Below are 15,252 nucleotides of genomic sequence, written 5' to 3' on the forward strand. Positions count from 1 at the left end.
TCTTATTAATTTAATGGAAATTTTCACGTGGTAACTCTTAGGTTTTGGTTTTCCACGTGATAACCAAAACTTTAAAAAATCCACGCGGTAAATTTGAAGTTTACGTAATTGTTTCACCGTGACCCTTTTGCACATAAAATCGTTAGCAAACGTTAATTTCGAAGCTTTAAGGCTGTTGTACGCCTATTTATGCGACTCACCATTTCAAATGCCATCAGTTTCAACCTTTTAACCCAAAATATAAACCCCAACTCTACCATCTTTCATTCAAATCATATTTTTTTCCCAAATTCAAAAATAATAGAGTTAGGATTTATGTTTTTGGGGAAAAGGTTGAAACTAATGGCATTTGAAATGGTAAGTCACATAAATAGACGTACAATAGCCTTAAAGCTTCAAAATTAACGTTTACTAAAGTTTGCTAACGTTTTATGTGCAAATAGATCACAGAGGAACAATTTGATAAATCTCTGCATTATCTCGTGAATTTTTTAAAAGTTTTGATTACCACGTAAACAACCAAAAATCTTATGATTACCACGTGAAATTTTTTTAGATTTATGGGTTGGACAAAGTAAATACCTCTAACTCAGTACAAACGGTACAAACATGCTAAGGGGTGACATATAAATTGCTTCAGGGCAACATATCCTGTAAAAAGGGTGACATGTGTCTTTCAGTCAAATTTGTCACTGAAAAAATAATCATCCCGAAGCTGAATATGTCACCCTATTTTAGCTTCGGGGCGGAAATTTTGATTTAAAATAGGCGTCGTGCTCATAACAAGCTATGTCACTTTCAGAGCCGAACAAAGCAAATAATTTTAAGGTTCTGTTTATTTTTCATAAATTTTTAAAATTTGAGTCAAAAAAAGATAAATTTATTTAAGCTAAAATAAAAATTCAATAATTTTAAGTATTAAAATTAAATAAAAACTCAGCACAATTTCTAATTTTATTAATATTAATTTTATAAAAATCACGTGAAAATTATTTAAAGTGGTAAAAATTAAAAACGAATTTTAAGGTGTACATATATAGCTACAAGAAGTTGTGTGTATTCTCAACTACATACAATATTTATTTATGTATTTCGTCCGTTTAATTTAGTTGTAATATTGAAAGTATTTACACTATTCACTTATCTTTTTTAATTTTTGGATTAATTTATAATCTAGAAGTTAAAACATAGTTAAGTGGGATCTTATTTGATTCGACTCAATGCAAAGATTATTAATATCAATTTTTTTTTATAATTTTTTATTATACATAACTAGAGATATTAAAAATTGAATTAGTGTATTAGACCGTATAAAAAAGCAAATATTGCAAGCATTTTTGAAATGGAAGAACTATACTGTTTCAGATGAAAAAATACTATAGCTTAGACAAACACAACAACTTTTAGCTAAATATGCTCACCCTAAAATTGATTTTTAGTGTCACCAGTTTAGTCGTTTATATCTAATCTTATCTCAAAAATACTACTATTTATTTTTATCTTTTTTATAATTTATGATACTAATAAAATTATTAAAATGTAAAATTTATTACTACCTCCTATTCATCTAAAATGTCTTATTTACTTTTGGGACACTATCCATCCGTCACTCTTAAATTGCATTTTATGAGTTAAAACATAGTCATATGAGATCTTATTTGATTCGTTTTAATGTAAAGATTGTTAATATCAAATTTTTATAATTTTTAATTATATATAATTCGATATATATTAAGGATCGAATAAGTGTATTGGATAGAATGCATAAAGTAAATGAGATATTTTAGATGAATAAGGGGCAGTATTATTTATAGTAAATCTTAAGCGAGGAGTAAGCGAAAGGTAGGGAGTAGGAAGAGTGTGTGTGAGCAGGAATAGATTCTTTGCTTCAGAATGCTACCAATCTAACATTCCATTACATGCCGAGTCACAATCTCAAAAAAAGAATAGAATGGCACGCCGAGTTCAGTTCCCCACTCTCCAAACCTTTATTTTGTTTTTCTTTCTTTCAATATTATTGTTGCTGATCATCTTGACTAGTCAACCAAATTGGAATCATCCAAAAGTATAACGATCCTATACATATTCTTGCATGGCCCGCCTTCGTCCACAATCCTCGAACGTCGTGCTAGTTTAAGCCTTGAGGCTATAAGTGTTCAAAACAGATTTGATGATTCGATATTTATCGGACTTTAAAATCGAACCTGACTTAAAAATGAATTTTAAATAATTTAAAACTCAATATGAACACAAGACCCGATTCAAAACATCTGACCGAAATTAACCCAATAACTGAAATGAACACTTCTACTTGCGGCATCTCATTTTGTTGCTCCTTCTTTTTTTCAGGATAATCAAGTGAATCACTACAGACTAGGATGAAAAATAATTTAATTTTTATAGATTTGTCTTGAGAATCAACTCTTATTCTAATAGTTAAAGAGAAAACTTTTAACTGCTAGTTTATTAATTGGCTTTTTTACGATCAAAGTTCTCATGATGAACACTTTGTTTGGTAAATGTCTTTTTACTATAGTTGGGTCTGTACTATTGAGTTGTTGCTTAGTAAAGCAAACAAAAAACGTTATTTGATTATTGACTTTTTAATTAGCAGTATAACTGATTTTTTAAATAAAATAATAATAAAAAATTTGTATGGATAGTTATTTTTCTTAACTTTTGACTTGTTGAGATATTCTTTCAATAAATAATTAACTATTTTTATTAAACATTTAATAAATGATTTATATATTTAGAGGTTAAGATGCAACAAGAATAATAATTATTATAGTAATTGTTAGTCAAATAAATCAACTAAACAAGCCACAACGTATTGTAAAACACACTTTGTTAAGATACACCAAATAATACTGACGTTGTACTATTATAACCCTTGGGGTTTACCTTTTTAATTTTTTTTGGATGCCTTAGATTCAAGTAAAATTGTTATGTAGACTTAGTTAATACTATTTTAGTGCGTATCAACCAAATAACAATAAGTTTCTTTTTTTTTTTGTTTTTGTTTTTACCGTTTACTTTTTATATAATTTTAAAAGCAATTTTACTCAATACTCTAATCACCCATCATAAAAAATAATAAAAATATATGATAATAAAATATACATTAAGACGAATCTATGAAAACTCATATAAATATATTGTATGTTCTATATATCTCTCAAAAATAGTAGTCAAACATCTCTCTTCTTAAAGTAAATATTCTAAATGAAAATAATATTAGAGAACGGATCGAGGGAGTATTTCTCAATAAGTATATTTAATTGTACTTATTAAATAAAAATAATTAATGTTTTAATATCTTAGCTTTTAAGATTGATACACGTTAATTTAATTTAGTGTAGATTAAAATACATACGAGACTTTTAAATTTGTGGAATTGGGGACGCAGGTTGTATTTTGATAATAAGCAAAATTTCAACAACGTAAGTGCATATTCATATTGCTTTGCTGCACAACGAGATAAGGCATCTTCATTGAAGTCCTACAAGATTATAGTGCTTCTTTTTTTAATCTAATTCTGACCACCTCAATCTTTCCAATGTGATTCACACTCCCTATACTTTTATTTCATAGCATCATTAAAAGTTGTTTAATTATAATTAATAGGATTAAGGATGTTTAAAATTGATTATAGATTAATTTGAATCACTTAATTTAAATATTCGTTTTTCAGATAGCAAAAAATTATTATCCAGCTTTGATCCGAATTAAATGGATATTCGATTTATCTTGGAATGAAACCAGATATTCAGTTTATTCAAAATCCGAACTAGATATCTGATTTTTAAAATTATTCTTAATTTTTATTTTTATTTGCGTTTATGCACAAACATTTAGCCCACTACTTTTCTTTCTTTAATCAAAATTATATTTTATAGCCTGTAAAAATAATCATTTATACATTTTTATAATGGTTGTTATTAATAATATTGTGCTTGAATTGGAGGATTTATGATGTTTTTTTCATTTTCTTTATTTATTTATGTTAATCATATGTAATTTATTTTATTTTAGCACAATTGTTATTGTTTTAATGAAGATGGTTTTGGTAGAGTAATTTTGGCTGGGTAGAAGTTTGACAAACAAGAGAATCAAAAGGGTTAAGAAGTGTTCATATATACAATGACTTGAGCAGAATTTGACATATGTTCACTCTATTAATCATAACTTTTATTTCTCAAATTGAAATAAGACTAATTTGGTTGGAACTTGAAATCAAGACTTCAAGAGCTTTTGAACGACGTACTCCCTTCGTCCTTCTGGAATAACACAATTTGGTTCAAAACTCTCACATATTTGAGTCAAATGGTGTTCTTCTCGAAGGACGAAGAAATATTGGATACCAATTACCATGGGGGCTTGACGACCCGTTGTGTCCATTGAGGTCCCAGTCGACGGATCATTGAGCACTGAGATGCTATATGGAGAGGTTGTTGTCTTTATAATTTGCTTAAATTATTTTTATGCTCTCAAATGTTTAATTCACCATTTTAATGTTTAATTCGTCGTTTAATTCATTAACACTCTCGAATGTTGGAACAATTTTGTTTTGATTCAAATTATTGTCTTTATAATTTACCCTAGTAAAGTACATATGTATTAGTGCTTGAAATGCACCTTTTGAACTTTATAATCTTAGTGAAGTACATTAAGTGATCATTATGACTTATGTAATAGTGCTTAAAGGACCTTTTTGTCAAAATTGCCAACAATTTGAATGAAAATAAAATTGTTACAACATTTGAGAGCATTGATGAATAAAACAGTGAATTAAACGTTAAAATGGTGAATTAAACATTTGAGAGCATAAAAATGGTTTAGGAAAATTATAAAGACAACAACCAATACTTAATAAAGGTAGAAGCGTCAAAATGGTGAATTAAACGGAAATGGTCAAGAATTTAACGGAAAATGCTACGGAAGTTAGTCACAAATTAAGGATGATAAATGAATAGTGCTATTTTTGCAACGTTGCAAGTAAATCCAAATGGAGGAAGTATTTTTTTATTAGTTGTGGTCAACATATTTTTTCCACTATTTTTCGTTTAATATTTTCTTAATATATATGATCTCCACTTTTTCTCCATCAAATTTATTATTTAATAAAATAAAATATTCACTATTTAATTATATTTTCCTAATCCTCATAAATTTTTCTTATGCTAACTTTATTAAGATACGGAGAAAGTATGTCTTATATTGCAAGTAATTTAAAATTTAGGAAAATAGTAGCAAACTTAGAAGAACAAAACATTAAATTTAATTAATCACCGTAATTTGTAAATCACCACAAAAAGACAAAAAAGTAATAGTAAAATAAATAAAACTAAAAAGGTAAATTAAAATTATAAAACTTTATCCTATCAAATCTTACCACATAAGTGTGATTTGTTAACTTCGTAAATAATTATTTCCCAAAACATCCGCAATAAAAAAAAAAAAAAAAAAGACAGAAGAGAGTGGAAAGGATGTTTGGGTAATGCGTGGAAGACAGCGCTGATCTCCTCTACTTGTAATCATTACTCTGTCTGTCTCCTCATAACCTCTAAGCCTTCTCTTATTTATTTACCATCCCCATCTCCCCATTTTTTGCTTATTATTACTCACCTTAACTAAACTTTCTCTCTTTAACTGTTAACTTGTACGTACGTTCTTCTCTTTAATTTCCCCATCAATCCATTCACACTTTTAATTAGTTTCTCTTCTCATCCTTACTAAATTCTTCCTTTACTACTCTGATATGGATCGTTCTACGCAGCACCAGCACCAGCACCAGGTAATTTTCAATTATCTTTAGTATTCCCAACCTTTTCATTTTTAGTATAATGACTTCAAAACTATACCAATTACTTTTTTAATATGAACGATTATTGAAATTGATTATATTTTCGACTTAAATCTTTTAAAATTAATGATTTCACATGAATTATATTGTAAATAGGAGTTTTAAATACTTTTTTGGTGGATATTAGGTATTTTGTAAATAGATAATAAGAATGTATAAGTAAAAATTAAAAATATCTTAAAAAAGACATTAAGATTTAATGAGTTGGACATCAAAACGTATTTCAAACAGATTAATTTTATGGTCATTCGTATAAGATACCGTATAAAAAAATTGAGGTCATAAAAGAATTAGTTACAACTCAATTAATTGTTGTACTATTAATAAAAAACATTATTGTTGTAATGTGTGGGCAAACATTTCTGTGATTGGACGAAGAATGAAGAAAGGAATTGGATTATGAATCCCCAAAAAAACAAAAAAAAAAAAAGCGAATGTGAATGTGAGATATTGTTTCAACTGTTTTGTTGTTTATAAAATTTGTCGTTTTTCTGATTGGTTAGTTTAGGAGTAGTTTTGCCGTTTCGAATGCCCATAAAAAATACCTTGCTTCCACATGAAGAATGGAATTACAACTAACCACCACTTCTTCACTCTTAAGTCTATTCTACTTCCTCCTTCCAATTAAAATTGTGCTCACTACTAATAAAATAAATTATGTTTATAAGTCACCATTTAAATTCAAATTATTTGAAAATTAATAAGGTTTGAGTATTTATTGTAAAATTCTCAATTTAAAATTTTTTTAATAAGGATATACAGTCGGTTTACATTTTAATTTGACAAATACTAAATTTAAATTAAATTTTTGAAAGCAACGTAAATGTATTTTATTAATAGAAAATAAAATTCAATACTTTGAGATAAATTTAATAAGATTTTATATTGATAAAGTATAATTTAATCTGTAAATACCATGAGAAATTATGTATAAAAGTACTATATATATATATATATATATATATATATATATATATATATATATATTAAGAATTGAATTAGTAAATTGAATATAGTGCAACAAGAAAAGAATACAATTTTGTTGAAATGAGGGGAATATTATATACAATATGCTTAAGGAGAATACATGCTCAATACAATTTAATGACAATTTGAGCTATGGAAATAGAATTTAAATTATTAACGTTATTTTATTCAACTCTAATGATATTTAATGGATTATTTGCTTCTTTTGTTTCCTCCCCAAATTTGAGAATAAAAATAAACAGTTGGACTACTTGATTTTTATTTTTATAGATGGCTTTAGTTTTACTTAATACGAGTAGTACCTTGCAACAAATTACTTGCTATTTTTTGTATTCGAATTACTCTTACTTGTTATTGGAGTATCACATTTATATCTTTTAATGATATTAATTTTTAAATTTTTTACTTATGTCTAATTAAAGATATTAGCAATATATGATGGTATATTGGATAACTTGCAAAGAATGAATGTTGTATTAAAGATATATATTTTTTCGGGTAATGATATTTACAATTCTAAAGGTTGTATATAAAAATTAACAAATTCTCTTTATTATTAAATTTTTTTAAAATTTTTTTCAGAGAATCTAGCATGAAAAAAATTTGAAAAAAATTTATGTTTTAAGTAATTATTTGAAGTTTTTCAAGGTAGAATAAAATTAAAATAATAAAATATAATAGAATATCTTATATTTACAAGGCAAATACTTCTATTATATTGAATCGAATTACAATGGAAAATTCATTAGATTATTTCTTATGTTCAGCCCTAAGGAGTATGTATATCATTTTGCTAGTTTTCATATACATTTTAAGATAGATATTTTTAATTGCATATAATTAAACTTCAATAAATTAATTTTTTGAAATGAAAAAATTTAAATTAATATTTGAGAGGGTGCATGGTATCATTATATCATCAAAAAGAACAACTATAAAATATTAGCATTTAATGTAAAATATTGAAACGATTATTTATTTATTATTACTACTATTGGAAAAACGAGATTGACGTATTTTTTGTTTATAAAATTGAAATTAAGGATAAATAATTTAAGTTGTTTTCTAAGATAGGTGATGACCTGACTAGTGGTCTCTATCAGTGTATCAATAATTATGATTATCTACGACAAAATTCAACGTAACATGTTGATTTATTGTCCACATTATTTTCCTTCTTTAATTATTTTGTTTTTCTATCGTACAAATAGTATACGGGACTAGTGGCAACACTATCATTATTCTGCCAAACTTATCAACTTATTTATTTGATATTTTAAATTGTTAATTATTTTTTAGTTAGTAAGATAATCGATTTCAATGTTCTCATCAAAATAATCGACTTCAATGAGACTTGTTAATAAAAAATTTTTATTTTAATTACGATAACTAAGTGTTTTATTACTATTCGAATTTTTAATTTTGATGTTTAAAATAACGTGTTAAATAATAAATTATTAATTTAATAATTAAAGTGAGTATTTTAAATATAAAATAACTATTTTATTAATTTAATTGAGATATTAACATTGTTTTACTGTAAAATAATCTTAAATGTGAATTTGTGAATTGTGATAATCTTATCCTTTAAATTCTATCATTATAGTATTTGGTTTAAAAATCAATAAGTATAGTATAATTTTCTAATTTGTTAGCTAATAACAAAATTTTTATGTGCAAATTTTAGTATTTTGTGTATGAACTTACTTTAAATGTGAAATATAATAAATTTATTGTACATACATTCATCGAAAATAAAGAAATCCACTTATTTAGTGAATTATTTAATCCATTCAAAATATTGCACTAGTCCTAAACAATCAAAGTATAATTATGGTTATGTTTAAAAATGAGTATTTTATTTAAATTGTAGATTTTAATTATGAAACTATAATTGAAAAAAATTAAAAATGACAAAATTAAATGGTATTATTAAATTTTCAATTTAATTACTTTTAAATTAATGGTGAAAATGCTTAACACTAAATTTGAGTGATACTATATTTTGAAATGAAATTACGTTATTTAAGAGTGTATGCATTTTAAACAATTCAGGTGTCAGAAGTAGACAACATGATGATGTGCGCAAAATCCGAAAATATGGAACAACATCAACTGGAAAAGAAGGCAAGGCCGGCAGATGAGCAAGCATTGAAATGCCCAAGATGTGATTCTTCCAACACTAAATTCTGTTACTACAACAATTACAGTCTTACCCAACCAAGGTACTTTTGCAAGTCTTGTAGAAGGTACTGGACTAAAGGTGGGACCTTGAGGAATGTTCCAGTAGGTGGAGGGTGCAGGAAGAATCGTAGATCCTCATCCTCATCCTCTGCTAAAAGACCTACCCCTGATCATCATCTTCAATTCCATGGCTTAATCACTACCCCTACTTCTTCTTCATCATCATCATCACAAAATTTGATGATCAACTCTTATGATCATCATCATGGGAATATTTCCATTTTGGGAAATTCATATTTTGACATATTTGGTAACCCATGTGGAAATAATTCCTCAGTTCTTGATACTTTAAGAAGTAATATTATTGAGAATAATCATTTGTATTATGGGGTTACTAATTTGGGAAATGTTGAGAATGGTGGTATGATGCATTTTGATGATTATAATCATAATAATGGGGTAGAGATTATGAGTAATGCTTCATCAGGATCTTCAACTCCAACAACAATTAAGCAAGAATTGGGAGAAAATAGATCAATGTTATGGGGTTTCCCTTGGCAAATGAATGGTGAAGGGAATTACATGAATAACATTAATGGAATGGAATCAATCAAAGAAAGTTGGAATAGTGCCATTGTGGGCCCTTCTTGGAACAATCTTCTTAATAGTCCTTTGATGTAATTGTAATGCCTCTTAATCACTATTACTTCGTGGGTTCTGAAATACTCATGTTTGAGAAAAATATCACTATTTATAGCAAGTATAAGAAATGGAGGAAGTACTATACTCGTAACAATTGTGATCTAGTATCATAGACCATAGGAGAGACTAGAGAGAGAAGTTGTATTTTTAATTTCATCTCTCATTAATGTTTTTTTTGGGTGGGTTAAAGTGATTATATATTGGATTCACTAAAATTACTAAGTCTTGGGATTTTTTTTTTTTTTTGTTCTTTTGGGATACCTTAGTTTTGTTTGGAGGTTTTTATTATAGAGGTATTATCTTGGTTTGTATGGTCATCAATTTCAAGTTTTATTTTTTCCAATCAATGTATTGTATTGTGTCTTCAATTAGCTCGTGTTTTAAATTTAAAAAGTAAACTAAACATTCATAGAGTATTAAATACTTTTTACCTAGTATATACTGTTCAAAGGATTTACGATTAAGGTTCTAGGAAGAATACAAGATGGCAACCTAAACCCATAAAGAACATAAAGAAGGATACTTATATATGTTTATTAATGTGGATTGATAAATGTTTACGCAAAAATGTCAAATGTAATGAAATAATCTCTTAAATTTAATTTAAGAGATTTTTAAATACATTGAACTAAAAGAATAATGAATAAAGTGAGATTAAACGAAACACGGTGAGTTGAATAAGGTTTAAATTTAAATGAAATATAAAGGTCAAGCAAAGTGAACGAAACTTAATAAAACCCAATTGAATTGTAAATTAAATGGAGACATTTTAGACTAAACTAAAACAAGTTCAATTGAAGTAGCTAATACCAAACTTTTCCTGAATAGTTATCTATGCAAACAACAGCCATCAAGTAAAGTCTTCTTAGAAGGTCACTAAAGACCGAAATAAACGTAATCAAGTATTCTTTTGATTGTGCATAACCGATTTAAAATTCATTCTTTTATATTCCCATAAACACAATGTTCAAAAAACCCTAAATTATCAAGCTTCTTACCACCATACAAGTCTTCTTTGCACAACTCATGCAATTTTCTTTTTACCCGTATGACCTTATTATGACCATAACAAAACTACTATAACAGTTAACACCATTACTAACTCCATTTTATTTAGGGTTGCTTGTAGGGTTAAAGGCAAAATGAGAGAGAGTTATGCTTTTGTGCTAGAGTGGGTTTATTTTGCCCCTAGTGATCTCATATAAAACCGTCTCATTATAAGACGAACATATATAATTAATCTATTATTTTTATTAATCACTTTGAAATTGTAAATGATAATTTTAACACACTAAATGTACATAAATCATCCTAATAAAAATAGTCTTATCATGAAATTATCTCATTTAAGAATTTGTTTTTATTGGTTTTTGCCCTTTTTAGAAAAACATAACAATTAGTTCACATGTGGGCAAGTAGTCTTACAGGTTTCCTTTTTTTTTTTCCACGTTCTTCGCTTCAACTAGTACTCATTAGTAAAGAAAATAAATATTTTCTCCGTTTCATTATATATATTTGCTATATTTGGTTTTTTTATGAATTTTAATGTATTAATTTGATTATTTATATATTGATTTATGAACACTTAAAAACTATAAAAAATATTACAAAATTATATGATTAGATAATTCAAATAAGATATCACTTGCCAATAACCGTAATATAACGATTGTATTTTAGAATTGAGAAAGTATGTTTGAAGCAAAATCAGTGAACACCTAGCAATTTTGTGGAGTAACCGCTAAATTATCGTATAAATAAATAGCACAACACCTTTTGTATGAGAACATCTCACCATGAGATCAGTCAGCAGCATAATTATGCTATTTTTAAAAAATTAATAAGTAAAAGAAAATTTATTTTTACAATTTTTTTAAAATTAAGTATTAGATCAACTCATATTAAACCATCTTACAATGATACAATCTTTATAAAGAATTCTTCTTGAACGATGATAGGCCTTATGAGAATCTTGGTGATTTTTTTATTTCAATTTGTTAGAGAAAGCAAATGCATGTAAGAGAGAAACATAAAGAGATATTATTGATGCATAATGTTTTCTCGTTTTTGGATAAAGTAGAATGTATTGAGAAGGATGTTCCATTTTTCAATGATTGCTGCAAAAGATGTGAACTCATCTCATTCTACAAATATTACTCTATTACTCTCCAATATCATATAACACTAATTGTCACTTCCTTCTCTTTTTTTTCTAGATTTGCATGGGCATAAGAATAAAAAAAAGTATGCACAACATATAAAAGATAATTATACCCTTCATTTTAATTTTAAATTGAACATGAAAAAAAAAGAAAAGCACTTTTATACTAAAAATAGGAGTAAAGTAAATATTTATATAGTAGATATAAAAGTTAATGAGGTATAGAGTAGGATAAAAATAGGGTTAAAAAAGATATTTATATAGTTGTTTTATTACTAAAAATAAAAATGTAGTAAATAATATAGAATTTCCAAAAATGAGAAATATATCAAGTATTATAGAACTGAGAAATTACTATTTAGTTACAAGTATTTTGTAATTGAAGTGCTTTTATAATACGGTATATTTATACTATACTCACGTAATTTTGGAATCAATATTTCAAGAGTAGATGAATATTTATACCATATATGAGAATTCATGTTTTTCTTTGTTGATGGTTAAAATAAACTTACACAAAAGTAAGAAATAACTTGAAGATGATCTTTGTAACAACAATCGTTACCCGAAAATTTAATATTTGTTGTATGCGTGTAATCACTTTCTGGCCTTTTGTGATATTTCCCCCACAAAGGTATTTGGGTTTTGACTTGGAAATTTACAATGAGATACAAACAATACACCCTTAGTACTTAGGGTATGAAACTTAACAACAAAGTGTTTGATGAATTATAAACTTTGAAAGTTCTAACAAGAAGTGTATAACTCTTGTTGAAAGAACACAAGTAAGAGAGAAAGCAAGGATATAAGAATTCAGAAATTGGATGTAAGTGGCATACTTCCCCAAGCCTCTATTTATACTAGTTCAGGTATACCAAAGGGTCATGAACATTTAATCATCCATTGATGATCAAGTATAATGACCATCAATCAATACAATTATAACTATGGTATTCATGAGCATTATTCACACTATTAAGCCACTTGTAACTTCATAATCAAAGTTGAACAAGAATAGAATCCAATGCTCATTGATCAAAGAATATGAAAAGACACATTTGTTTTTTGTCTTTCCTTTTGACCCTATTGGACCTTGTATTTTTAGTACACTTTGTCCCACTACAATTTGTAGTACTTAGGGATAATTATTAGGATTTAATATACACTAAATGTTCAACAAATACTCCTATGTCCCTTTTAGTATTGCCAAAGTCGTATTGATTTTGGAATCAAGTACTTCGAGCAAACTATTGTCCTTTATTTTTGTTATCTTACTTTCTCCGTTTTACTATACTTATTATATTTGACTTTTACACAATCTAATATGTTATTTTAATCAATTATATATTAAATATGCACATCTAAAAATTATAAAAAGTTTATTTTATGAAAGTATGCGATTAGATGATTCAAACAAGATCTCACTTGCTTTACGCATAAGCCGTAATATATAAAATAAGCATGTATGATGAATAGCGTCAATAACTGTAATGTAGCGAGTATTTCAGAACGGAGGAAGCATTTCACTATCTCAAACTTTGATCTCTTATAACTTGTACTTTCTTCGTTCCATAATACTTGCTACATTTTCCATTTTTGGCAATTTCGTATTACTTGCTATATTTCTATTTTTAGTAATAAAACAAGCATATAAATATCTACTTTACCGTCATTTTTATCCAACTCTATGCCTCATTAATTTTTAAATCTACTATATAAATATCTACTTTTCCCTTATTTTTAGTACAAAAGTTGCTTTCCTATTTTTTTCATGTTCAATTTAGAATTAAAATTGAGGGTATAATTGTCTTTTATATGTGGTACATACCTTTTCTTAATTCTTGCGCCCATGCAAATGTAACAACAAAAACAGAACAGAGGAAGTAACTTGTAAGTAGTAACTTTGCAGATGCGGTGTGGATGACATGTATTGCCCTTTTTATTTTATAGTGGCAGTGACATGAGATTATTATTGTGATATTTTACTTTTAACATGTCAATTTGAAGTAATGAAAATTTTTGAGTTATTTATTTTAAAAAAAAATTCTGCCGAATTTTTTTATAAATTTACTTTAACACGTTGGTACTACCCATGATTTTTAGTTTTAGATTCGCCGCTAACTTTGAGTATCTTTGTTCACCTACAAATTTACGGTCCACTAGGTTGATTTACTAAATGATAGTAATGAGAATGACCATACAAAAACTTTTTTTCTTTATAATTTTTCATTATTTATAATATCACATTTTTAAACGGTATTGCATTAGATTGAATTTTGTAGAAAAAAAAATGATATGAGTGAAGGAAAACAAGAATCAATTCAACTTGTTACAAGAATTTACTGCCGAAAACTACACTACCTTTTTGTTAATTTGTTAAATTCATACTCCCTCCGTTTCTTCATGAAGTTTGCATAAGAAATGTTCAAGGGAATAAAAAAATAGATACTATGGATAGAGGGGATATTATTTTAATTAATAATAAATTTGATGGAGGAAACGTGAAGACCATAAATATTAAAAAATATTAAAATAAAATTAGTGTAAAAAATATATGGACTAAAAAATATTTTTATAAAGTTAGTGGGAAATATTAGGGGATCATAAGGAATATAAAAATGTTCAAATGAAATTAGTGAAAGATTTGTGGAAACCATAAGTATTATTAAAATATTAAAATGAGGATGAGTAAAGTTATTTTTGTTTAAAATTTATAATATAAATAAAAAAATTTCTTATGAAAATAACAAATAAAACATCTCAAAATAAAAAGCAAAAAATTCCTTAAAAAATGGAGTGAGTATCATTTAATACTGAATACTAAATTACTAGTCAGAATTTTTATAATAGACTTGAATATGAGCACTAATTTCGGGATGATTTGGATGTGTATGCCGATTGCCGACAAGATCTAAGTTAGGAATTGAGCGTGATTCTCATTGTCAGTAATCAGTTGCCCACTTTTTCTTACCAATACCAAACCGATTGGAAAATAATACTGTTGTAGGAGTATTAAATTCAATTTAAAATCATCCTTTCAAAATAACCTTTTATCTTAAGTAAAAATAAATAATTTATTCAAATAAAAGTAAAAATAAATAACTATAAATGAGTAAAATAAAGGACGACGAAAATGGGATTTTATTGATGAGAAGGAAATATATATATATATATATATATATATATATATATATATATATATATATATATATATATATATATATATATATATATATATTATAATTTCAAAGATAATCTACACCTTGGAGAATAAGGAAGAAATCAAAATGAATAAGGAAATAAAATATCTAGCATATAATACTACTTATTTCCTAAATAATCTCAATAAAGT

The 15,252-nt window shown here is 26.4% G+C and overlaps 1 protein-coding gene across 1 annotated transcript; it reads left to right on the forward strand.

Moving 5' to 3' along the window:
- Positions 1–5,561: 5,561 nt before the first annotated feature.
- On the forward strand, positions 5,562–10,155 carry LOC130805334 (dof zinc finger protein DOF3.2-like). The gene is made up of 2 exons (XM_057670086.1): positions 5,562–5,797; positions 8,909–10,155. The coding sequence occupies exons 1-2, from the start codon at positions 5,762–5,764 to the stop codon at positions 9,716–9,718; spliced, it is 846 nt and encodes a 281-aa protein (XP_057526069.1). The 5' UTR covers positions 5,562–5,761; the 3' UTR covers positions 9,719–10,155.
- The last annotated feature ends 5,097 nt before the right edge of the window (positions 10,156–15,252 follow it).

Source organism: Amaranthus tricolor, chromosome 1 (genome assembly GCF_026212465.1).
Source record: "Amaranthus tricolor cultivar Red isolate AtriRed21 chromosome 1, ASM2621246v1, whole genome shotgun sequence".
Lineage (NCBI taxonomy): Eukaryota > Viridiplantae > Streptophyta > Magnoliopsida > Caryophyllales > Amaranthaceae > Amaranthus > Amaranthus tricolor.

What these genes read in the sequence shown, in the direction of transcription:
- LOC130805334 (XM_057670086.1), top strand. Translation starts at nt 5,762, where the DNA reads ATGGATCGTTCTACGCAGCACCAGCACCAGCACCAG. An exon ending in AGCACCAGCACCAGCACCAG is followed by an intron (nt 5,798 to 8,908) that starts GTAATTTTCAAT and finishes TAAACAATTCAG; the next exon opens with GTGTCAGAAGTAGACAACAT.